General features: G+C 40.1%; 1 protein-coding gene across 2 annotated transcripts in view; it reads left to right on the plus strand.

Annotated features, from left to right (window-relative positions):
* Positions 1–26857, plus strand: part of GIPC2 (GIPC PDZ domain containing family member 2) — a 79876-nt gene that overhangs the window by 45411 nt on the left and 7608 nt on the right. Inside the window, exons 4-7 of one of the 2 annotated variants that reach the window (XM_054566897.1) lie at positions 2191–2211; positions 13741–13772; positions 16911–16976; positions 22467–22548. In XM_054566897.1, the coding sequence (XP_054422872.1) occupies positions 2191–2211; positions 13741–13772; positions 16911–16976; positions 22467–22548 (201 nt within the window). Of the gene's footprint in view, positions 1–2190; positions 2212–13740; positions 13773–16869; positions 16977–22466; positions 22549–26857 lie in introns of both variants that reach the window. The other variant, XM_054566896.1, reaches the window with a different exon arrangement.

The following is a 26857-nucleotide window of genomic DNA, read 5'->3' on the forward strand; positions in this document are numbered from 1 at the left end:
ACATATCTCCAAAATGAGCTCAACCCTGCAGTTTGTCCTATAAACCTAGGTTTTCCCAAGGCTATGAAAATTCACTCTTCCAGTGAACTGGCTTAAGGACCAGACTAGTTCAACTGGTTCGCTTTTCTATGAGGCCTTTTAATTGCAGAGAAATAATTATTAAATGGATGAGGCTCTGCTTTAATTTTACTTAGAGAAGTCTCTGTGGTTTATCCTGGAGAATGTTTTTGAATTTTAACTGTTGCCCTTTGTGGAGAGAACTATGTAGAAGGGGGACTGAAATGTTTCTGCAAAGTGTTTTGAAAATGAGAAACAGAGTTGAAAGAAAGTTTAACTGCTAAAGTATTGATAGTCTTTATTTTGGGGTTAGATTTTGCAACAGAGCTCTGGACTATGTCTTCTTTTAGAGGCTTCATTTCTGTGCTATGTGTCCATCAGAACAGGATGTTCAGTATGTGAATTATGTCCGAGTCCTTTGAGTCATTCACAGCTGGAAAACTCGGCCCTCATCTTCATGATTCAGCTTAACTGATGTGCTCATTTTTAAACACTAAGTGTATTAGATTTTAAAGAGAAACTTTGGCTTTTAAGTTTTATATAACTTTTTAGATATTTCAAACATTTAAATGTACTTTATATTATTAATATTACTTCAAACAACAAATGCTTCTGGTTTTTTCATATGTATGGAATTCTACCAAATATCCTGGGGAATATGAAAAATGTTATAAAAGAGACAACAAAAGTACAAGTCATTAAGTACCTAGACTGCCACGTACAGCTGTGTGATAATGTGACATTGGGTGAATTACTTAACCTTTCTGTGCTTTGGTTTCCTCACACATAAAACTGAAGATGATGATATAATATCTACCCCTCGCTAGGCTGCTCTCTCTCTTCAAAGAGGAACTTGTACATTTACTGTGGACACCAGCAATCCTTTCTCCCCTTCCCCACCCACAAACAGACTTCTCTAAGCTATAAAAAAAAAAGCTAGACAAGAAATGAAAACACAGGGCTTTATTTACATACCCTAAGAAAACAGTGTTGGCTACAGCCTTGAGAGAAGGCAGAACACACACCCTTTGCGCTGTTGTGAGTTTTAAATGATTAAACATCTGAAAAAAAATCATAGAACAGTCCTTGATGCATTGTAAGTCTTCAGGAGAAGTTAGCTGACATCACTACTGTTATTTTGAAGGGTAACCTTTTCTTTAAGGAGTAATTTTAGAAACAAGATGAACCTACATGAAACAAGAAAAACAATGTGGATGAGTTGCCGATTAGCAAGTATTTGTTAAGAATTTTGGCACTCTTCTAGATCCTGGAAAGACTGATGGTGATATTGCCATCTCTTATCAAGTAGTGAAATATATCATCTTATCGCTGGCATAGCTGCAGTTCACTAAGTACTTGTTAAGCAGGAAATCATTTAATACTTACAGCCATTCTAAAAGAATAAACAATTTGCTCCAAGTTTTGGAGCTAGCTAGTGAGTGACAGAGGCAGGCTTCTAACTATGCTGTGAGTCTCTGGAGACTAGCTCTCTAACAACTGTTACGTTGTCAGCATGTTTGTTCTCAAGGAGCTTACAATTTACTTAAAGATGCAGATACATTAAAAAATCAAGTAATTCTGTTAATGGCAGTAATAGCTACCATTTATGTAACGCTCATTAGAAACATATGGTGTCATGTTCTAGAGCATAGAGTCTGAGCCAAACTGCTTGGGTTTAATTCCTGTCTCTGCTGTTTATTACCTGTGTGGTTTTGGACTAGTAGTTACTTACTCCTCCTATGCCTGTTTACTTATCCATAAAATGTTGTGAGGATTAAATGAGTTAATGTATGTAAAATACTTAGAATAGAGCTTGGCACACAATGCTATGTGTTCGTCATTGCTACTAGGACTACTACTGTTAGGGCCTGATTTAATCCTCATGCCATTCCTATGAAGTTTTCTAGATAAGTGGACTGAGGCTTTGGGGAGTTAAATACCTCACTGAGGTCACTCAATGGTGGGCGGGAGGTGCAAGGATAATATTTTAGTCCTGTTTGTTCCCCAGGCTTTTGCCCTTAAACATAAGTGTTACTGCCTCTTTAGAACTGTGATATGTGCTGTAATGCAGATTTAAACAAAGTGGAATTCTGCTGCAAGCTGACCTGTCTACGATTGGGAGGGTTTAGAGAGTGATGGTGGCTAGGAGAAGTGGTAAGGTTGGGAAGAACTTCCCCAAAGAGAAAGCCATGGGATAGATGATTTTTGACAGGTCCCACTATTGCCAGGGACTAGGGTCCATTCCCAGGTAACTTCCCTTGAGAGATGACAGGATGCCTCATAGAGTCGCTTGGAGATGTTAGAGCTGTCAGAGCAGTGGCCTTGCAATCTGAGGTGAAAGACTCCCTGTGCCCTCGGCTTGGCACACGGACTTGGACATAGAGCTTCAGGGCAGAGTCTGTGTAAACAGCCTAACATCAGCTCTCCAGACCCTGAGCCCGGGAGAGAGACTTCTCAAGCATAACCAAGATTCAAACCTGCTGCGCAGGGAACTTAAAGTCAGGTTCAATACCACATTTTTCTCCCTAGAATTGTGGAGTAAAATTCAAATCCACTGCAGATGTTTCAATGGGTGTTCAGAGAAGGGAAAGATATGAGTGGGCTGGAATAGATGAGAAAGATTCCTAGAGAAGATTACACTTGAACTTGGCCCTGGGACATGGGAAGGGTATAGACAAGGAAGGATGGTTTCCTTTGGGAAGTGTTCAGGTCAGTACGGAGTCTCACCTTGGAGGGAGTGCAACAAATCAGGTTGCAAAAGTAGCTCCAGGCCATGTTAAGAGGAGCTTTGAAAAGTAGGAGGGGGACCTGACCTTGTCTTAGAGAATAATAGGGAATCATTTTGATATTAGAGTTGAAGAATGCCATGCTAAAATAGATTTTGGGGAATTCAGCCTGGAAGAATAATGATGCTATATTTGATTAGAGGAGAACCCATGTAAGAGGCTGCTGCAACAGTTCAGGGGTAAGTGATAAAAAAGTCTGGGTAATATGGCAAAGACAGAAATGGGGGGCTAGGAGGTGCCTGGAAGATGTTTTGCTAAAGCAGAGAGGAGAGAAAGTTGAGAAGAAACAAAGGTAACTCCCAGGATTTCTACCCTCAGAGCCTGTGATAAAAGTGATAATTGGAAAAGAGGCAATTGAAATGTAGGGCTGGGGAACTTCAGGGAGAAAAGTACCGTTTGAGATGTTTTGCATTTTATCTGACAGCGGCACTCTCTTTCAAGTATTTTTTTTTTTTTTTTTGCAATGGTTTAAAGTGCTTACAATGACAAATTTGGGGGCAGAACATGCCACTTAATCTTTTTGTGTCATAGAGTTTGTTCTGACCTTCTATATCTATCTAGCTACACATGGGTTTGGCATCTACCACAAGATATTATGGGAAAAGATAAATGAAGAACCAAGTTCCTTTGTGGGGTGTGGCAGATGTGTTAGATGAATACTAAGTGTAACGAGTATGTGTCCAATGTAAAGACCCAGCTGTTAAGACCCAGACTAAGTATGCAATGCACTCTTTTCTACTCTACTTGCTATTGACGTAAGAATGTCCAAACTTGTGGAGGATTTCTTTTTTTTAAGATTTTATTTTTATTTATTTTTAGAGAGAGGGGAAGGGAAGGATAAAGAGAGAGAGAAACATGGATGTGTGAGAGATACATTGATCAGTTGCCTCTTGCACGCCCCCAATTAGGGACCTGGCCTGCAACCCAGGCATGTGCCCTGACTGGGAATGGAACTGGAGGCCTTTTGGTTCAAAGGCCTGTGCTTAATCCCTGAGCCTTACCAACAAGGGATGTAGAGAATTTAAAAAAATATATATTTATTGATTCTGGGGGTTGGGGGCAGAGAGAGAGAGGGATAGATACATATGTGGGGGAAACTGATTGGTTGCCTCCCACACACGCCCGAGCCAGGGACTGAACCTGCAACCGAGATATGTGGCCTGACTGGGAATCAAACCCACAACCTTTCATTTTATGGGACAATGCTTCAGCCAACTGAACCACACCATCTGGGCTATAGAGAATTTTAACAAAAATTTATTTAAGCCAAGCAGAGGATATATCATGCCTGGAAGCAAGATCTCAACAGACTGAGAAAAATGCTTCTCAGGATGACCATTTACACCTTCTTTTATGCATTTGGAATAAAGGAGGGAACAAAAGGAAGAGTACAGAAATGCGGGAGAAGAAAGCAAGGTGGGGATTGGATTACCTGGGATAGTTAAAGGTTTATGTGCCCTCTTGAGAGTGTTTTCTCTCCTGACTGGTCTGATGGGAGGCATTTCAAAGGTGTGTTAACCTAGATGCACAGAATCAATGGGCAGGGCTTAAGGCAAAGATAAACCTTTTACTAAAGAAGTTATGTGTCTGGGGTGTGACGTGCACATTTAGGCCTCTATGGACATACCATTCTGTGAGTTTACTTTCTGTACAATCCCTTTAGTCCACATTGTAAACTCTCATTAAAAGAAAAGTATAGTAAATCCTCATGTTTTTAATCTGAGAAAAATGCAATTAGCATAATTTATAGTATTTCAAACTTTATAATCTGTATTTCCCAAGATACGTCCCTTAAACAGTGATTGATTTCTTAGAAGGATGTTTAAGGAGCATTTGGAATGAATACCAAACTAGAAGGTAGATAATAACATTCAGCTGTTTTTAAGCTTAGCAATTAAAATCAGAATGTATGATGGTGTTGAAAATACTGCTAAAATTTAAGCAGGCTCCTTAAATTGTCTGAACAGTATGAATATAAGGTAACTTATTAGAAAAGCAACAATTATACCAATAATATATATTTTACCAGAAAGTATCTGTACAGTGAGAATTGTCACATAATTATAGGAAAATGGATTTAAGAAATTATGCTCAAAATTGTGATTGGAGTATGTTTTTAGAAAATGTTAAGTGGATAAGCTATTCTCTTTATGTATGAAAATAATGTTTGATATAGTAAGTAAAAAAGCAGATTATAAAGCAATGTATAGTACTATCCCATTTGTAAAAGCTGTCTTTAAACGTAGAAGAAAAATTACTTCTACATGTATGTATATTCAAATATTAACAGTTCTTATCTTTAGGTGCTGAGTTTATGAGTAATATCTTTCTTTAGACTCGTATGTGTGTGTGTGTGTGTGTGTGTGTGGTCTACATTTCAAATATAAAATGAACAGACAAACTTTCATAACTAGAAAACATTTATTTTAAAAAAGAAGGCAAGATCGGTTGAATAGAATAGAGAACCCAGAAATAAACCCACACTTTTATAGTCAATGTTTGACAGAGGAAGCAAGCACATACAATGGGCTAAAGATAGTTTATTCAATAAATGGGATTGGGAAAATTGGACAGATATGTGCAGAAAAATGAAACTAGACCACCTTATTACACCACACACAAGAATAAATACAAAATGGATTAAAGACTTAAATGTAAGACCTGAAACCAAAAAATCCTAGAAAAAAACAGGCAGCAAAATCTTGGACATTGCTCATAGCAATATTTTATCGGCTATGTCTCCCCAGGTAAGGGAAACAAAAGGAAAAAAAAAATAAACAAATGGGATTTCATTAAACTTAAAAGTTTTTTACATCAATGAACTAAAAAAGACAATCCGCACAATGGGAGAACATATTTGCCAATACATCTGATAAGGGGTTAATAGCCAAAATTCATAAAGAACTTACAGAACTCAACACACACACACCCACACACACACCCACCCACCCACCCACCCACCCACCCAATTAAAAAATGGTCAAAGGACCTGAATAGACACTTCTTCGATGGGAATATACAGATGGCCAATAGGCATGAAAAGATGCTCAACATCACTAATCATCAGAGAAATGTATATTTAAGCCTCAATAAGATCATCTCACACCTATCAGAATGGTTATCATCAATAAATCAACAACAATTACTGGCGAGGATGTGGAGAAAAAGGAACCCTTTTGCACTGTTTGTGGGAATGCAGAGTGGTGCAGCCACTGTGGAAAACAGTATAGAGGTACCTCAAAAAATTAAAAATGGATCTGCTTTTTGACCCAGCAATCCAACTTCTGGGAATATATCCAAAGGAACCCAAAACATCAATTTGAAAGAACACCAGCACCCCTATGTTCACTGCAGCATTATTTACGATCACCAAGATATGGAAAGCAGCCCAAGTGGCCATCAGTAGATGAGTGGATAAAACAACTATGGAACATTAGCACATTGGAATTCTACTCAGCTGTAAAAAAGAAGAAAATTTTACCCTTTGTGACAGTATGGATGGACCTGAAGAACATGCTAAGTGAAATAAACCAGTTAGAGAATGACAAGTACCATATGATTTCACTCATATTTAGAATATAATGAACAACCTGAACTAACAAGCAAAATAGAAACAGACTCGTAGAGAGGAGGATTAGGGGGTGGAGGGATTGAGCAAAAAGGAAAAAGGACTCATGGACGTGGACAACAGGGTGGTGATTGCGGGGGGCGGGGACGGGATATAAGGGGACTAAACAGTAATGGGAAAAAATACAATAAAAAAATTAAAAATAATAAAAAGGCTGGCATTCCTAGGCTAGGAAGTTGAGAAACTGAATCATTCTACTTTTAGCGGCTTTATAATTTTTAAATATGTGATTATTTTCATTTTAAAGTTTTCTTTAATATTATTATAAATGGGTCCATGTTAGAAGTGTGGTAGAATATTAACATTGTTATCGACTCTTTAAATTGGCAGGATTGTTTTTGTAATACTTTTCTTGACTTTAAAGAACAGGGAGAAAATATGTGTAATAAGCCATAATAAAAGTGAACAATTTTTTAGTTTTGAATTTTCATGATAAAAGTCATACTGTGGAATAAAAGTTTAAAAGGGTAAAAAAATATTTTAGCCACCACTCTTTTTTTTTTTAAACTCTCACATATTGTAGTTCAGAGGCTTGTGATCTGTTTTTTAATGTAATTCCCTATGGATTAAAGTTATGAACCTTCTTCCCAGAGATGCACATTAATTATTGCCTGTAATTTCAGGGAGTTATAAAAACATGGCTGGGTTTTTCTCAAGTGACACCTTAACTAAAGACCAAAGAGATTCTGGGTACAGTTATTCTACTTCTGACACTTGTCATATACTGTTCAGTCTCATTAAAGGAATATTTAAGAGTAACTTCGGTTTTTTTTTGGGGGGTGGGGTTGGTTCATGTGTTGCCAGTTCTTTTGACCCAACATACAACTGATGCCTTGTGCATGTGGCTTCCTCAGGCCTCGTTTTCCTTGCCGCCTTTCTGCCCCAGCACCCAACCAGCTGGACTTTAAAAAATCCTCAGCATAACAGAAGCCCATAATTATTCTTAAAGTAGTCATTTCCATAGTGGCTGTACCAGTTTACATTCCCATCAGCAGTAAATGAGGGTTCGTTTTTTCTCCACAACCTCTCCAACTCTTGTCATTTCCTGTCTTGCTGATGATAGCCATTCTAACAGGTGTGAGGCGGTATCTCATTGTAGTTTTGGTTTGCATTTTCCTAATAGCTAGTGAAGTTGAACGTCTTCTCATACATTTGTTGGCCAGTTGTATGCTTTCTTGGGAGAAGTGTCTCTTCAGGTCCTCTGCCCATTTTTAATTGGATTGTTTGTTTAGTGTTGAGTTGTATGAGTTCTTTATATATTTTGGATATTAAGCCTTTGTCAGAGCTCGTGTTTGCAAATATCACCTCCCATTTGATTGGTTTCCCTTTTATTTTGTTGTAGAAGCTTTTTAGTTTGATATGGTCCCATTCATTTATTTTTGCCTCTATTTGCCTTGCCTTTGGGGTCAAATTCATAAAATCTTTAAGACCAAGGTCCGTAAGTTTAGTGCCTGTGGTTTTTTGGTATGTATAATACCTTACTGTTTAAGATTTTATATTTAGGTCTTTAATCTAGTTTGAATTAACTTTTGTACCTGGGGACAAACTGTAATCTAGTTGCATTCCTTTGACTGTCGCTTTCCAGTTCTCCCAGCACCATTTATTAAAGACGCTTTCTTTCCTCCATTGTGAGTTTTTGGGTCTTTTGTCAAAAATTATTTGCCCATATACTTGTGGTTTTATTTCTGGGCTCTCCATTCCATTCCAGTGGTCTGTGTGTGTGTTTTTTTCTGCTAGTACCATGCTGTTTTGATCACTGAAGTTCTGTAGTATAGTTACAAGTGAGGTTGTGTGATACCTCTGGCTTCGTTCTTATTTTGTTCCTCAGGATTGCTTTGGCTCTTTGGGGTCTTTTCTGGTTTCATACAAATATGATGATTTTTTTTGTTCTATTTATTTAAAAAATGACATTGGGATTTTGATGGGGATTGCATTAAATCTGTGTATTGCTTTGGTTAATATGGCCATTTTAACCATATTGATTTTTCAAATCCAAGAACATAGAATATCTTTCCATTTCATTGTCTTTTTCAATCTCTTTCCATAATGCTTTGTAGTTTTCAGTATATAGGTTCTTCACATCCTTTGTTAGGTTTATTACTAGGTATTTATTTTATCCTTCTTGTTGCAATTGCAAAAGAAACTGTTTTTTTTTTTCATTTCTTTTTCTGAAATTCCATTGCTATTCCTCATTCCCTGGATGATCTGTTCCCAATGAGCAGGAGCAGAGTCCAGCCCCCAGCCCTGGGGGAGGGGATGTGGCCCAGCCTGGGGGCTATGAAATCCCATCATGGCGCCACGCTGCACAGCCTGGTGATCTAGTGTGCCTCACAGGGCTGCTTGGAGGTGGCTGTGCCAGTCTGCAAGCAGGCACTTGAAGACCTAGAAAGGATATTGGGCCATGACCACCCCGATGTGGCCACCATACTGAACATCTTGGCTCTGGACTATTGGGACTAGAACAAGTACAAGGAGGCTGCCCACCTGCTCAGTGATGCTCCTGGCCATCCACGAGAAGACACTGGGCAAGGACCATGTGGCTGTGGCTGCAGCATTAAACAACCTGGCATTTCTGTATGGCAAGTGGGGCAAGTACGAGGAGCCCGAGACTCTGTGCAGGCGGGCACTGGAGATCCGAGAGAAGGTCCTGGGCAAGTTTCATCCAGATGTGGCGAAGCAGCTGAGCAATCTGGCACTGCTATGCCAGAAACAGGGCGAAGCTGAGGAAGTAGAATACTGCCGGTGGCACTGGAAATGTACACCACAAATTTTGAGCCTGATGATCCCGATGTGGCCAAGAGCGAGAACAACCTGGCTGGCCTCCTGCTATTGGAAACACGGCAGGTACCAGGATACAGAGACCCTGTACACGGAGACCCTCACCTAAGCTCCTGAGAAGTCTGACTCTGTCAATGGGGTCAACAAGCCCATGTGGATGCACACAGGGGAATGGGAGAAGAGCAAGGAGAAGTGCCAGAATAGCCCCCGCTGTGGACAATATGGCAGCTGGTACAAGGTCTACTTTACTCCCCCCTTGTCATCTCAGGCTGAGCCCTGAAGGCTGGGCCTGCCCCTTATTTATTTCTTCCAGCAGGGCCCCCTCTTCCCTAGGTTGAGGGCCAGTGAAAGAGGCTGGCTGGGGTCTTCTAGATAGAGACTCAGTGGCTGGCTATCCCTGACCTCCAGAGCCTAAGAACATTAAGCATCAGCCTTTGCGTCAGCATCCCTGGCCATTGCTTCTGCATATGGAGAAATAAGGTATTGGCTGCGCGCCTCCCCTCAGACCACAACGGTACTGTCCAGGCCTCCAGTCCCCCCGCCTGTCTTTAGTGGTACCGCCCAGCTCTTAATCCCACTCCGTGTGGTGGTATCTCCCGGGCTCTACTAGACGTCTTGGGCTTCCAAAGAAGGTTCACTGGGTGTTGTTGCGCTGCTCTGGGACTCAGAAGGGTGCGTGCTGTTCCGCCATTGCCCCTTGCCCCAGGACAGACAGCCCTCCCCTTTCCCAAAAGAGGAGGTGTCCTCCTCCAGCTTTAGGATCTGGCTTCTTAAAGCAAGTGCTGTTTCTCCTTCTGGAGCCACAGCCTGCTTGCCGGCGTCAGCCTCTGCCGCGTCCCTGCTGGCTCCTTTCCCAGCCACTGTTTCACCTGCCCCAGGTACCACGGCTGAGCCCGCAGCTTCAGCTTCTTCGACTGACTCTACCGCCCCTCAGGAGGCTCCGTCAGCCTTCCCAAGAGCAACCAACGGAGTGAGAATGGCACGATGCTCCCCTCGCAGGGTGTCCAGCTCCTGGATGACGGCTTTGGTGCCCAGCCTGCTCTCATCCTGGGTCAGCTTCTCCTCTACAGAAGCGCCTTTCTGGAGTGTAGACTGGTACAGCCACTATGGAAGACAGCGTAGAGGTGCCTCAAAAATTAAGCAGAAGCTACAATACCACATGACCCAGCAATCTCACTTCTGGGTATCTACCTGAAAGACTCCAAATTATTTGCAAAGATACATGCACCCCTATGTTCATTGCAACCAAGACATGGAGACAACCAAAGTGTCCTTCCAAAGAAGATTGGATACGGAAGATGTGGAATACTACTCAGCTATAAGAAAAGATGGAATACTGTCATTGCAACAACATGGATGGACCTTGAGAATATTATGCTAAGCAAAATAAGTCAATCAGAAAAAGCCAAGAACCATATGATTTCATTCATATATGGGATATACAACTGAAACTCATAGACACAGACAACAGTATGGTGGTTACCAGCTGGAAGGGGGCATAGTATGGTGAGGTATGATTTGACTTTGAGTGGTGGGCACACAATGCAAAGTGCAGGACGTGTGGCTTACAGATATACAATTGAGACCTATGTGATCTATTGGCCAATGTCACTGCAATAAATTTAGTGGGAAAAAAGCTATACATTAAAGAAAGAAGAAGTCTGAGAAATGTTGGAGAGAGAGAGGACACATGGAAAAAGGGAATGTACAGTTCAAATGTTAAATTCTGGGTGATTGCTGGGGAGAGAGAGAGGAGGCGATAGAGGAAGTTAAAGGGGACAAATGTTGATGGAAGGAGATTTGACAGGGTGGTGAACACACAGTGCAGTGTGCAGGTGATGTGTTGTGGAATTGTGCACCGGAAATCTGCATAATTTTGTTAACCAGTGTCACCCCTATAAATGCAATAAAAAGAAAGATAAAATTTTAAATTCTGGGTTGTAAGGTAGATTTTGTCAACTATTCTCAGAAAAGTGTGTGTGTGTGTGTGTGTGTGTGTGTGTGTTTATTGTATGTATGTTGGCAGTGAAAGTAGGGAAGGGAGCTCATGCGATGTTTATAGACAGTACCATTTGTGTATGTCCAAGCTCTTAGGAATATGTCAGTCTCCCAGAGAAACTTAAAATTGGAGTGTTTATGAGGGATCCCCCACTTTTAAATTAGATATGCAGTAAGATTGTGATTATATAAGAAGGATAGCAGAACTCTGATTTGTGTCCAACGTTTAAATATTTGAGAACTAATTACAAAAATTTGAAAACATTGAACATACCACAAACATGTCTGTGGACCCCATGTAACTGTGAACTACCTGTCTGCAGCCTTGGCCTAAGAGAATTGTCCTTCATGCCCAAGTCTTTGGTCTGGTAGCATCCGTGCATACTAAGCTTCTCAGGTACCCATAGGAAGAAAGTGTTAAGTGAATCATTCCCAGGAGGGGTAAAGGCCTACTAAACGAAGAGTCTTTGAATCCATGGGCTGGAACGACTTCCCTTCCCTTCCGTTTTCCCACTTAGTCTTGCTGTCTTAGTCCTTGATGGCTGGGTCTCTGCTTGGACATCACTTTTGCCAAGAAGTTCCAGGCTGATGAGATGAAACAGGGAAGCCCCTTGGACTTTTGCTACCACCCCTCCAATGGGTTATAACTTGATGACATCTGTTCCTTGTGAATTTTGTGAGTGTGACTCAGTCCCTGAGATTCAGGTCACCTCTGGGAACACTGGGCAGGGGGGTGGGGGGGGGGGGAGAAAGAAAGAAACAAAACAAGAAGAAAAAGAAAAGAGAAGCATTTCTGGGCTTGCCATGCTAAGGAACATTGGTGTACATATCCTGCAAAATCCTGTCAGAGTTTCCATTTGACCACTATTTTGACGTTTCTCGTGATGTTGTATAGCTCTGGAGATGGAAATTACAGAAATAAATTAGTGGATTTGGTGGGGTAGCTTAGTTCACCCTACATGGGTGGGTACGGGAGGGGGCTGTTTGTTTCCGTTTTTAGAATGGAGCGGTCCTATGTTTGGTCACTTGCTCACATGGTGTCATGTAACTCACTGGGGACTTCTGTGTATGTGTGTGGGGTGGGGGCTGCGGTCCAACGCAAAGGGCTCTGGAGGGCCTCCTGGGCTGAGTACCCTTAGGATGGGCTGGGCTTAAATTCAGCCACTTCGTAGGCTGTAAATTCAGCCACCTGAGCGGAACAATGGGAAGGTCATCTGTTGTTTCTACCCTCCTGTAAAATTGAAGTGGGTAAATCATAGTTTTATAGAAAAGATAAAATAGGATAAAATAGAGACCTTTGTATTTCAAGTGACAATTTTCTGAACAATTGAGAGACCTTTGCATGTTTCTCATTTTAAAAGGGAAAACCAGTGCAATTGGTGTTAGGGAGTGGGAAGAGCAGAACTCTGTCCAGCAGCCCTCACTAGTATGAGCCAAGCTACTGGGCTAAGCACCTTTCAAATATTAGCCCCTTGGATGCTTAAAACAATATTGTACATAGGTGTTATTCTTATTTTATAGATAAGGACTTCTCAAGTTCACTCAATTTGTAAATAGAGGAGATGGTATCTTAACTCAGGTTGTCTAATTTGCCATCTCTTGTTCACTGAGAAACTGCTGGATACGGCTGTGTCCGCCTGTGCCCACCTGCCATTGACATCGTGGCTCTGCCCCTGCTACGAAAGCTGGGATCTGTACTCCAGGCCAGCCCGGCCCTTGTGGGACCAGAGCAAGGCCTTGCTCTGTGCAGAACCGGGAGAATGCCCAGCTTCCCCACTGTGTCTTCCTGTGTCACTTAGGGCTCTAAGGCATGTTGCATGTGCTTCTCCTGAAAATAGGGCCTCGGGCCTCGGGTGGGACTAGAGACAGACATTTTTCTGCCTTCTCCATTTTCCCATCTCTCTGATACAGCAGAGACTGTGGGTTGGTCTGTTTATTGAAAATGCCAGTTGAAATAGGGAATTATAAAGAATGAAATAAGTGTTTGTGAACATTTTAAGACAGATAAACATACATTCTTTACCACTCTTACAATGTAAAAGGCCCTTTCTTTGAGTAGAGGACACAAATCAAAGTTCTGCTAGCCTTATGTAATCACAACCTTAACGCAAATCTGTGGGTTCTGTTTCATTTCAAGAAGCCATATATGTAAAATGGTGGCTGTTTAAAGATTTTTTTTTTCCCCTGATCTAGCGTCATCTTGCCCACACCTAATTTTTTTTTTTTTTAACTTGCTCTTATGGAGTCTTTCCAAAGCAGTTAACCTAGTTTTCCCTGCAATAATAACTCCTTGTTTCACACTTATCAGCTCATGTGCTATTAATTAAATTACATAACTAGAGTAACAGATATAATTGCCACAAAAGGGTTTCGGAACAAACATGCCTGCTTCTTGGTGCCTGGGAGCAGCTGTGTACCCACCAGCTGCGAGTGTCTTGTGCCCTAGGTGACCCACAGCAGACAGGCTCTCAAGGTGCTTAGGAGGGGCAGGAGCCGGTGGGAGCCCGGGGTACCTAGCTAGTCCAGCTAGCTGCATTACTAGTGTCTACTGCATGAAGGGCAGCCCTCTCATTATTCACCTCCTGGAGAGGCCCCATGCAGATCCACCCATGAGAAGTGAAGCGATCGATTTATGGCTTGGCCTCATTGGCCTTGGACAAGGCTGCATCCCAAAAGTAGGCTGGACTGAAAATATTCACAATTTTCCAAAAATTCAAAAAACATAGAACTTGTTTTCCTCCTGCGGGTAAACAGAACTCTCCTGCCTGCTTTCATGTAGGAAGTAGTTGATTTACATTCCTGAATCACAGGATCATAGAGAAAGATGGAATCTCTTTCCTTAGCAGTAGAAACGGCGTTTTTGGAGACCTCCAAGCCAGGAATTAAAATTTGACTTTTGCTTTGGCGCCACCAAGTGGTTAGTTGTGAGATACCACTCTCGAAGAGAAGGCTGATTAAACACAACGATCGCAAGAAATCTGGATGAATAGCCAGGTAGAGCACAGAGGATTTTTAGGACAGTGAAACTATTTTGTTTGACATTACAATAGCACGTACATATCTTTATTTTTTGTCCAAACTCACGGAATGTGCACATTAAGAATGAACCCTAACCTAGGCTATTTTGAACTCTAAGTGATGCTGTGTCAGGGCAGGTTTGTAGATTGTAACAGTGTGTCACTGTGGTGGGGGCTGCAAAAGGGGGAGGCTCTGCATATGCGTGGGTAGGGCGTGTATGGGAAACCTCTGTACTTTCTCCTCACTTTTGCTGTAAACCTGAACCCGCTTTAAAACATAAAGCTTATTAATTAAAAAAACCTATTCTATATACATTTCCCCTTTGAGCAACTGGTGCTGCAGGAAGGAGCAAAGTAAGATAGAGACGTCCTCTAGGGAGGCTGGCTGACTTCCCTTCAGGAAGCTCCCACATTCCAGAGTCTGGGCCCTTAGCTTTGTAAATTCCAGGAAACTTTTTCAGCGTATCCGGAGTTGTTCAGTTTTCCAGGGTTATATCACGCTCACCAAACTTGTAAGAGACTCAGTGCTAAGTCAGAATGCCAGCGTATCACTTTACACCTGGAAATGTGTAAGTAGTGGTGGACCAAAGCACATTATCCAGCAGCTCATTTCCCATCCACCAGGAAATTTATATGGGAAGACATATTATACTGATAGGTCCTTTGGTGAAATCTCTGGGGTGGAGTATATGTGGTAAGGGGAGTGGGGAGTATAAGACTCTTCATCTTGGAGGTTAGTGTTGTTAAGTTGACACTGTCTGGATCAGTATAGGTCTATATACAACTCAGCTGAGAACACTCACGTTGCTGGGTGGTACAGAATCCGGGACAGTGCAAATGACAGACTGACCTTGCCTGTTTCTTTGGGCCCTCTTTTGGAAAGTCCATGCTGGGCATCTTGCTTCTATTAATCCGTTTTCGTCAGACAGGGCACAATGTAACTGGTAAGACCATCGCTGTAGACTTGATGATGCAGCCCTGGTCTCCTGAGAACCTGGTCACCGTGATTAGCATTAGCATCAGCAGTCGCCATTTATAGGTTTTGCTTAGGGGATCTGCTCTACTTACCTCACGATCATTTTTAATGCTTTCATTCTCAGAGGAAAACTTATGTTTTTGGCAATTCTGTCCCTGAATGCAGGTTAGAATTAATATGTAAGATCCTTAATCACTTTGGAGTAGATTCTCAATAGCAAAAGAGTACTTTCTGAGGGTGGGAATTATTCTAAGGTTCTGAGTCAGTACACATGCATTCGTGCAGGCCCACCGGGTGTCTTGTGTCTTGTGTCTTGTGAGCTTGAACGGCCCTCACCACCTACTTGTATTTACCAGCCTATGCTGTGATTCCTCACTGGAGCTCAGTGGTCTCCAGGTCTTGGTGCACCATCTCCCCACTCCTACCTCTCTTCTTGCCCCCACCTGCTCTCACGTACAGTCCTCCGTCAAGGAGACTTGGACAGAATTTGCAGAGGTTCTAAATTGGTGGACTGTCATTGGGATTTGACCCACAGATCTCTTTTATTTTTGCCAAAATGTTTTTAAAAGTTTGACGCAATTGCCGGAACTTAAACATCAGGAGATTCATGAAAAACCCCGAGTATTCAGTTTCTTTGCAAACAGGTCGATCTGGCTAGGCAGGGCCTGTTGATACATTCTCGCAGGGGATACATTACTAGAGTGACCTGGGTAGGGCATGCCCTTTCTGCTTATCCTGAGCTCCCAGCCTACCCTTTCACTCATGCATGTAACTGCTTGGTATTGGGGGCAACTCTTCGTGAGCTGGAAAATTAAAACCAAAAATAAAACACAGACACAAAGCAAGCACAAGGGAAAGAGTGGCTTCCCATGGATTCTTGCTCCCTGGCTCTTGCCTGCCCCCTGAGGGACTGCCTTCCTTGGAACCCATTTCCAGCCCCTTTTTCTTTAGATTCCTGCTTCTCTCATTCTGTCACCGCTGAAATTATCCCTCCTGCTTCCAAGTGGCGGGTGTTGGAGTGTTGAGGAAAGCAGACAGACTTTGGGATCACGGGACTTGAATTTGAATCCCAGCTCTGCTTCTTAGTGAGTTTTTAGTTTCCTTTTCTGTAAAATGAAGGCTACAACTTGCCTCATAGATTGGTATGAGCATTAAATGGGATTTTGTATATAGGGCATCCAGCGGAAGGTAGGTACTCAAATAACTGTTTCTCTGTCCCTCTTTTTAAAAAACTTTATGCTGATACGGTTCTTTCTCTTCTTCACATCCTTGAAGAAGTCCAGCTGAACTTTGCCTTTGCTTTCCCGCCATGTACACCTCTTTACCTCATAGTAAAACCAACTATTTTATTTTTTAATTTCTTATAACTTCCAGTATTTCCTATCTGTACATTTCAAATATTTCTCTTTTCCTTCTGTAGCCGGATCTCTCACAGAGACTCCTGTGAGAATAATGAATGACAGGTGAATTTGTTTTGGGAAATTCTCTAAGCAGCAATATTTTTTATAAAATCTCTATAATAACGGTATATAGTTTTGTGATAGAAGCTACCATAACTTTTACAGCAGTCTGTCAGAATTTTTTCTGAATATATACACCTTTCTCTCCCCATCTATTGCATCTTTATAGAAATAGAGCCAAGATCAAAAGCTGGAAACTCTTCAAAAGAGAAAATTGGTACAGGAAGGGAGACACTTCGCCTGAGATCAAAAGGTCCTGCCACTGTGGAAGAAATGGTATGTTATGTTCAGTTAGTCTCCATTTTGTTTGGACATGTATGGATATTTATGGTTATTGGAGCTGGGAAGAAAGGTAAAACCGTGAGGTCAAATTAGATGCATTCTAATTAAAGCACGGACTTTTCATTCATTGCCCACTTAATCAATATGAAAATTATTGAAGGATTTAGGAAGGAACTACAGAATCTAAGTGCATGAGCAGAGACTGTGATCTATAGCAATCCTCACCTACCTGCAGACAACTTTTTCTGGAGTCTGTACACATCTGGGCTGGCTCAAAAATGTTCAAGATACCACCAAAGATCTAAGAACCGAGAAAAAGTCTCAGAGCCACTTGTAGGAGTAAACATACTTAAGATTTTGATAATGAAAGATACTATTCACAAATTCCAGTCTCCTCAGGTGAAACATCTTGTAGTCAGTCATCTTTGATCGTCCCCCGACAAGTCCCACACCCCTTCCATCAGCAAATCCCGGCGGGTCTGCCTCCACAGCCGGCGGGGATGCAAAGGGACTCCCCACCTCTGCCCCCACCACTCTGGCCCGAGGCATCCATGCCTTCTCTTGAGCACTGCAATTGCCTAGCCAGTCTCCCTGCGTTCACCCTGGCTCTCTTTTCCTCTGGGCTCAGCACAGCGGCCAGAATTATCATTCAGAAACATCAATGACGTTATGTTACTTTTCTGTTCAAAACCGTCCAGTAGCTTCCCATGTCACTGTGAATCAAAGTGGAAGTCCTCTGGATGACTGAGAAAATCTGACGCTGCATTTCCCCTCTGACCTCTTTTCCCAGCTTCCTCTGGGTCCGCCCCATGGGTCTCCCTGCTGTCCCTCAGGGGTCCCGATGTAGGCCCCCACAGGGTTTCTGTACTGCTGTTTCCGCTCCCTGGATGCTTAGCGCATTTATGGGCGAGGCTCCCTCTCTTGCTTTCTTCAAAAGGTGCCCACACGTCACCTTCTCTAAAAGGATGCCTCTGAGTATCTTGTATAAATAGCTATTTCTGCTGCCCCTCTCAATGTCCAATCGCCCTTACCCTTAATTTTCTTCAAAGCACTAAACACAATACAGCTCCTTATATCCCTGTTTCCCTTTTGTCTATTGGCTATCTCCTTTGCTCACGCCATTTTTAAAAATTTATGTTTTTATTTTATTTTTTCCATCACCATTTCTTCCCCCCGTACTGTCTTCCACCTCCATGCCCCCCCTACTGCAGTCACCACACTGTTGTCTTTGTTCTCGAGTGCTTTCTCTCTTTTTCCTTTTTTTTGCTTAATCCCTCCACCCCCAGCCACACCTCCCCACAGGTCTTGTTCACTGCAGTATCCCCAGCTCCTAGAACAGTACCTGACACATCAAAGGGTCTCAAATGTTTGCTGAATTAATACATCATTCTTTTAAACTTGAGTAAGGGTTTCACATATTGACTGGGTCAGTATTTGAGTGAAAAACACCAGAAGCGGAGGAGACAAATGTCAGAAGGGGGGAAAGGGACAGCAGGAGCGAGGGGCAGGATTCACAAGCCAGGGGTCAGGCCCCTCACGGGCAAGGAAGACGGGGGTGATGCAGTCGTCCTGTGGGCACTGGGGAGATGAGGCAGGCGGTGGAGGCCAGGGCGGTCCTGAAGGCAGGGGCACTGGCCCTGGGCCTGCCTAGTCCCCCTGTGTGTGCCTGTTGTTCTAGGATTCCCCCGGTGTTTGAAGAGCAAAAGTGTGAGACAGGTGAACCGTGAGGAGTCTCTTTCTATACAGCCAATTCCCAGAGGTTGTGGGGTGACCAGGGTCAGAGTCAGCCATGGGGGTGGCTTGATGGAGCAGACACTCAAGGAAAACTGAGGCCAAGGTTGTCCTTTTGAATTTCCTAGTCACCTAGGATGTCAGTTTGGGGGAATCCAGAAGAAGATTTTGAGTGAGAAAAGAATTGATTTGGAGGCAAAGGGCAGCAAAGAGACCAGGGAGTCAAAGTCAGTTTGAAAGTGAGATATGATGAAGTACGTAAAAAGAAAAAATAAACAAATAAATAAATAAATAAATCCAGGGCAATGACTTCTGGTCATTCTGAGTCTTCACCTTTCCTTTGCCTGGCACACTGCCGGGCATATTGCTGAAGGCCAGTAAATGTTTATTGAATGAATGAGAAAACCTGAGTGGAAGGAAGGGATGTATAAGAGGATGGAAAAAACAGTGGGAAGGAGCTGGCAGTAAGGAGCTAGGGAGTGAGGCTGTCAGAAAAGGACAGGCCCTAAGGCAGCTGCAAAGGTAGCAGGGGTGGCAGGGAAAACTCCATATCACTTCAGGAGAAGTGTCATCTAATAGTTAACATGGTTCATAAATATTTTTTGAGCACCTGCTATGTATAAGCTGCTGGAATGAAAAGGGTAGCTGAAGATCTCTCTGGGGAGATAGGGAAGATGCATTTGGAGATAAACATCTAAAACTCCACTCCTATTTGCATAGCCTGTTTCATTAAATAGGGCAATTAAAATAGCTCCTAATGGAAGGAAAGAGCTAATTTAGTACTAATATTAAATTTGATACAAATGACTTAACAATCAATTTCAAACACTGAAGCATTTACAGATCTAAACAAATCACGCTTTCATAATCCAGCGCAACTTCTGACGTTAATTAGACTTACTGGGATGATGATTTTGTGAATGATACTCCACCTAGGTAGCTCATAATTTATTCAATGTGTGGTCCAGGAGCCAGTGATGCAAAGACAAGAACAAAGACCATGTTTTCTTCTAGAAGGAGAGAGGCGTGGAAAGAAGCTGTTATGAACCAGGGGAAAAGGGTTAATGTCACAAAGCAGGGGCTGATCAGCTGCTGTCAGGGAAAGAGGTGAGGTCAGAGAGAGGTCCCTTCAGAAGAAATGACCGGGTAGGTTAAGGATGGTGAGAAGAATGTTGTAGGCATGAAACAATGACGGGCTTGGGGGCCTCATAAACGTTCATGGGACCAGAGTGTGGGTGCTGGAGGTACGACGTGGTGGGAGTTGGTGAGGCTGGAGGGGAGGCCTGGGTCAGGATGTGAAGGGCCTGTGGACAATGGGCGAGCCATTCGAGATCCGTGAGAGGGGCAGCACCGTTTTGCATTTTCCAAACATTCCTTAGTTCTGGGGGTGGGTTGTTGAGCACAGTGGATTTGAGAAAGTGAAGGTTGTAGACAGGGAGACAAACTAGGAAACCTCTGCAAATAAGAAAAGATGGAGAGTATTATTCAACCATAAAAAAAGAAGGAAATTCTGCCATTTGCGACAGCATGGATGAAACTTGAGGGCATTAGGCTAAGTGAAATAAATCAGACAAAGACAAATGCCATATGATCACACTTACCTGTGGAATCTAAAGAAAACAAAAGAAAACAAAGCGAAACTCATGGTTACAGGGAACAGATTGATGGTTGCAGGAGGCAGGGTGGGGCATAGGCAAAATGGGGAAAGGCAGTCAAAAGGTACAAACTTCCATTTAGAAATACACCCTTGGGATGTAGTGTACAGCATGATGACTGTGGTTCACAATACTGTATGGTATATTTGAAAGTTGCTAAGAGAATGAATCTTAAAAGTTCTCACCACAGGAAAAAAAATGTGTAGCTATGCATAACTATGGATGTTAATTAGACTTATGGTGGTGATGATTTTGCGATACCTATGTATATCACATCAGTAGATTTGTACACCTGAAACTAATGTAATGCTTTGTCAAGTATATTACAATGAAAAAAAAAGATGAGATGTTTTGTCAAGTATATTAAAATTAAAAAAAAAAAAAAAAAAAAAGGAAAGGCGAGCGCTGAACCCAGGCAATCAGAATGTGGATGGAAGAGAGGTGATGAGATCAAGAGCTATTTAGGATAGTAAGAGTGGTGATGATTTATTTGGGAAGTACTGATACTTGTTGCAGAACTTACAAAATGGCTAGATAGAAGCAAAGGTAAACACCCACATTACTTTGCATAGCTTGTTGCTTTCCACAGACCATTCAAAAGACACTGTAAAGAAGGCAAGAGTGACATATTGTATCTGTTATTGTTTTAAAGGCTTAGTAAATGTAAATAAAAACATGAGAAAGTTGTAACAATATCCTCAAGGAAATAAAAATAAAATTTTATTTACATTAAAATGCAAATATTTTAAATAAGTTTTGAGAATACAAAGCAACATACATTTATAACAATATTAGAAGTATGAATCTCTTACAATGTAATTGTGAATTCAATGTTTGTACTTACAGATTTTTAACATCTTTGGGCATTTCTTTTCAGCTATGAAGTCATTTAAAATCAAATTTTGAAATAAATTGAGCATAGGACAAGACTAGCAAATACAAAACTTAGATTTGAAAAGAACAATATAATACAGGGTAGGGCAAAAGTTGGTTTACAGTTGTGAGCATGCAAAACACAGTTTATTCTTGTATTATTATTCATTAATTATTGTATTGTGAACATGAACAATCATAAGCCTACATTTACTCCACCGTGTATATCCAGTCATTTTTTTCACTGAAAAAATTTTAAAATATTGAGTTGTAATGTTATATTATTGAGGTTTCCAATATAATGATTCGATATTTGTGTATATTGTAATTCACTGAAACTTTTAATAATAGTTTTAGAAAGAACAAAAATGTTTTGGTACTATTAATACATCAGACAAAAATGACTTTAAAAATATTTCATCATGATCTTAACCTTAAAAAATTCCATTTTCTGTATTTTTATAACGTGCACAATAGATTAATATGGTAATACATGTGTATAATTTATAAAAATTGCATGTAATAAAATTAAGTAAAAAATAACCAATAAGGTTATGCGTTCAGAAATGTTTTAGTCTGGGGTGAGCCAGTAAAAGGTTTGGAGACTTGGCCTGCAGGGTAAAGACCAGCGCCCTTTTCATGGCACCCTGGTGCCCTTAAGGTCTCGTTTGTCCTTGACTATGTCTCTCATCACAATGGACTCTTTTCAATCCCCATAACATGCTACAGCCTTTTATCAGCCTCAGTGCCCTCATGTAGACTTTGTGTCTTTACTGCCTTCTTTGTGCTGCTTATCTGACACCAGTTCATCTTTGAAAACACAATTCTTGTTAACTTCTTTCTAAAGTCTTCCATGACCCTTTGAGATTTAAATTTACTTCCTCCATGATGCCTCTGTACCTTAAATATCTTTAAAAATTGTGCTTATTATTGTCACTTAGCCATTTGTTTTCACATCTTCACCCCTTTTAGATCGTTAGCTACTGGGAGACTGTGTTCTTGGCTTTTCTTTGAATCCATAACACTTAACGCTGACACTAAAAATACGTGCTCACTGTATAGATGTGTATTGAGTTGCAGAGCACATTCTAGATATATTTTCATTCAAATTAGCTGAAGTAAACAACCATGAACTAGAAGCTCCATCTCAGATTTTCCTCTATTTATGCCTTGACATTCAAGAAATTTCATACAACTATAATATCTTCTCTTTTCTTTGATAAAGCCCTCTGAAACCAATGCCAAGGCAATTGAAAAGGTTGATGATCTTCTTGAATTGTACATGGGAATTCGAGATACTGATTTAGGTAAGATTGTACTATTTTAAAAAGTCTTATATATATTTAATTTGACGGAACTTAATGCTCATTTATGTCTTTCTTGCATTTATAGTCAGTGATACTTTTCAAGATAAAAAATATTGTACAGTGATGAAAAGCATAATGAAAAAATAAAGATAATACAGAATAATGAAAAGGCAACCTGGCCCTTACCACTTACTGGCTGTGAAGGCTTAGAGCCAAGTCAACCCTTCTAAACTTCTGTTTTTCACCTATTAACTCTAATGATATTTTTTCCTAGGCTTGTTTTATGGATTTAAAAATATATATGAAAAGAATTTTATAAATGATACATATAAAAGGTATTATTTGATATATTAGCTGTATATCAATTAAATTGTGTATATTATATTATCATATTTTGCCATGTATAATGCACACTTTTTTGCCCAAATTTTTGAGGGAAAAATAAGGCTGCTCATTTTACATGGGTAGTGCCTGAAATACCTTATGTCTGTTCTTGTGTTTTGTAATTATTTGTTACGTAAAGTTTCTTGTACCATAATATGTTCAAAAATAAATGCTGAAATTCCCTTATATTACAAAAAACAAGTATCTATAAATAAATTAAAAATTGAATTTAAATATTAAAACCAAAGATTTTTTTTACTGAAAGTTTGGGCCAAAAACATGAGTGTACATCATACATGGGCATGTGTTATACCCAGCAAAATGTGGTATCTTAAATTTGTACACATTCATAAGGTTAATGAAACCCTGTGATAAATGAATCAGGATTATGAAGAAAAAGGACACACCTGGTATATGATTGTTAAGGGCAGTTGAACAGTGAATTTCTGTGTATTTCTTATGAAACCATTAGGATGGCAGAATCTTGATTTATCAATTAAGACTATCAGTTATAAGTAACAAAACAACAAAAACAAGAAAAAACTGAACTCCAAATGACTTAAGGGGGGAAAAAGCGGGGGAAATGTGTTGGTTCTTATACCTGAAAAGTCCAAAGGTAGATCCTGGCTTCTAGAATGACTAGCTCTGAAATTCTCATGCTATCACGTGATTTCATTCCTGATGTTTGGATTTTATCCTGATGAGATTTCTCTTCTTAACAACTGGTTTCATTCCACATTATTGGCAGCTTCGGGCCCTCCTTCATGGAGTCAAAATCACTGATGGTCCACCCTCTTCATCTTGGTGTCTAACACAATAGGAAAGAGGCAGGGACTTTGCCTAGTCATTCAAACAAAATGCCCAGGATTATCTCTGATCGAGCTGATTTGTTCACTTGAACCCATCACTGAGGTTGGGAGGGATGGTTAGGTCTAAGTCCAACCTCTTGAGTTGAGAGTGATTTCTGAAATATGAGAGCTGAGATTGTACAAGCTGCTGACCTCTTCTATAAAGGAAGAAAGATGAATATTCCCTGGGTAACGAAAGAGTAAATGTGCACTTAGTGGTGGAGTTTGTGCCCGTATGCCTCCTTGTGTGTGTGCTTGGGTTTGTGTTGTATCAGGTACTTAATTAATTTCTCGAAGTCAAAGACTTGGACAATTTTGTTTACTTGCTACCAGGTAAAGTATTTTAATTAACCTCAGGTAGAATATTGAAGCTCATTCTTCCTTTTCTACTTCTGCTTGTCTTCCTTTTTCCTTAGAGAATTTATACTTATTTTTTTCTTGCCTTTCTGAACTTTTAAAATAAAATTTCTATGTTAGGTGTACAGATGATATCTATAATTTAAAGAAAGGTGGTACTTGGTTCTAGCTCTTTGAAGATAAATATAAAATTTGCATATAATAGATTCTTGCTCCACACAGATAAGAAGTTAAAGCTGAGATGATACCATAAAAAGCCAGTATCTTAAAACTTTTCTCCCCAAATCTTTTGTATTTGGAAAAATACAGATGTTTGCATAAATGATGTGGGCTGTAACAGTTATAGAAATGCCTACGCAAAAGAGGGTAAAGGAGTTTTAGAATCATCAGTGCTGTTAAACTTAGATTAGGTAGTATTTGTTGGAAAAATAATATGATACTATTTCTACTAAATACAGTTGAATAAATAACTGAATATTATAAGTTCAGGAAGTAGCACGTCAATTGTGGATAAGTTCAAATTTAGGAGAACCATACTTTAAAACATTTTTTATTGAATTTATTGGGGTGACATTGATTAATAAAGTGATATAGGTTTCAAGTGTACAATTCTGTAATATGTCGTCTGTATTCTGTATTCATCATTCCAAGTCCTCTCTTTCCAACACCATTTACCCTCCCTTTACCCATGTCTGCCTCCCCTAACTCCTCTTTCCCTCTTGTAGTCACCATGCTGTTGTCTGTTTCTATGAATTTTTCTTTTTGCTTAATCCCTTCACATTTTTCACCTAGCACCCCAACCACCCTCCCCGCTTATAGCTGTAAATGTGTTTTTTTAAATTTATGAGTCTATTTTGTTTGTTTGTTTATTTTGTTCATTAGATTCCACATATAAGTGAAATCATATGGTATTTGTATTTCTCTGACTGGCTTATTTCACTTAGCACAATGCTCTTCAGGGCCATATGCACTGTCACAAAAGGTAAGATTTCCTTCTTTTTTATGGCCGAGTAACATTCCATTGTGTAAATATACCACAGCTTTTTTATCTACTCATTTACTGTTGGACATTTGGGTGGCTTCCTGATCTTGACGATTGTAAATAATGCTGCAGTGAACATAGGGGTGCCTATATTCTTTTGAATTAGTGTTTCACATTTCTTTGGATAAATTCCTTAGAAGTGGAATCATTGGTCATAAGGCAGTTCCATTTTTAGTTTTTTAAGGTAACTCCATACTGTTTTCCACAGTGGCTACACCGAACTGCGTTCCCACCTGTAGTGCATGAGGGTTCCCTTTTTTCCACATCCTCATCAGCACTTGTTGTTTGTTGATTTTTTTTGATAACAGCCATTCTGACAGGTGTGAGGTGATATCTCATTGTGGTTTTAATTTGCATTTCTCTGATGATTAGTGATGTGGAACATCTTTTAATTTGTCTATTGGCTATCTGTATGTTCTCTATGGAGAAATGTCTATTTAGATCTTTTGCCCATTTTTTAATAAGATTTTTTGTTTTTTTGGTGTTGAGTTGTATTAAGTTTTTATAAACTTTGGATATTAACCTTTTATTAGATATATCACTGGCAAATATGTTCTCCCGTGCAGTGGGTTGTCTTTTCAAGTTAATAATGGTTTTCTTTGCTGTGCAAAAACTTTATTTTGATGTAGTACCATTTGTTTATTTTTTTCTTTTGTTTCTCTTGCCCAAGGAGATATATCAGAAAAAATGTTGCCATGAGAAATGTCTGAGACTTTACTGCCTATGCTTCCTTCTGGGATTTTTATGGTTTGAAGTCTAACATTTAAGCCTTTAATCTATTTTGAGTTTATTCTTGTGCATGGTGTAAAAAGGTGGTCTAGTTTCATTTTCGCATGTGTCTGTCCGATTTTCCCAACACCATTTATTGAAGAGACTGTTTATCCCATTGTAAGTTCTTGCCTGCTTTGTTGAATATTAATTGACCATAAAGGTGTGGGTTTAGTTCTGAGCTCTCTATTTTTTTCCACTGATCTATATGTCTGTTTTTATGCTGGTACCACACTGTTTTGATTACTATGGGCTTGTAGTGTGGTTTGATATCTGTTTTAGTTTGACATAGTTTGGAGAACCAGAGTTTTCAAAGGTGAAAACTTAGAACAGCCCTTAACTTTAAAACTTAATTTTAGATATAGGCCTCATAGTTATTTAACTATAAATTGGGACAAGTTAAGCAAATTAGTTTTGCTCTTTTGTTAATAAAAAGACACAAGTATATAGGGAAGAACATTAGAAAGTGATACAGGCAATTATAAGTGAATTAAGAAACAGTTCTTTAAAAAGCAATTTTCTTTCACTCTGACAAATTCAGGGAACTAAGTGTTCCTCACAAATTCCTTGTAAATTAACTACTAATCCCTTTACAATTAATCATCTGTAGCAAATTCCTCCAATGACATTAAAAGTCATCGTCATTATACACGATTAGCAATATGATCAGTCACCATGGGAGGTAAAGTTTAAAGGAATTTATCATTTGAAGAATGTAACCATTGTTAAATTATGAATTCCTCTTATTCAGATCTGATTAGCATGAAATGTAAATCACGAACATGACACTGCTTCAACAGATGAATTATTTGTATTTCCCATGTTTCTTAGGTTACAGAAATGTTAATTGTTAATGAAAATTACATTGACATCATGTTATTCTGTAGTTGTTAATATAAGTTTATATTAA

The sequence above is a fragment of the Pteronotus mesoamericanus genome, unplaced genomic scaffold, assembly GCF_021234165.1.
Source record: "Pteronotus mesoamericanus isolate MK-2021 breed Mesoamerican mustached bat unplaced genomic scaffold, CSHL_Meso_final contig_181, whole genome shotgun sequence".
NCBI lineage: Eukaryota > Metazoa > Chordata > Mammalia > Chiroptera > Mormoopidae > Pteronotus > Pteronotus mesoamericanus.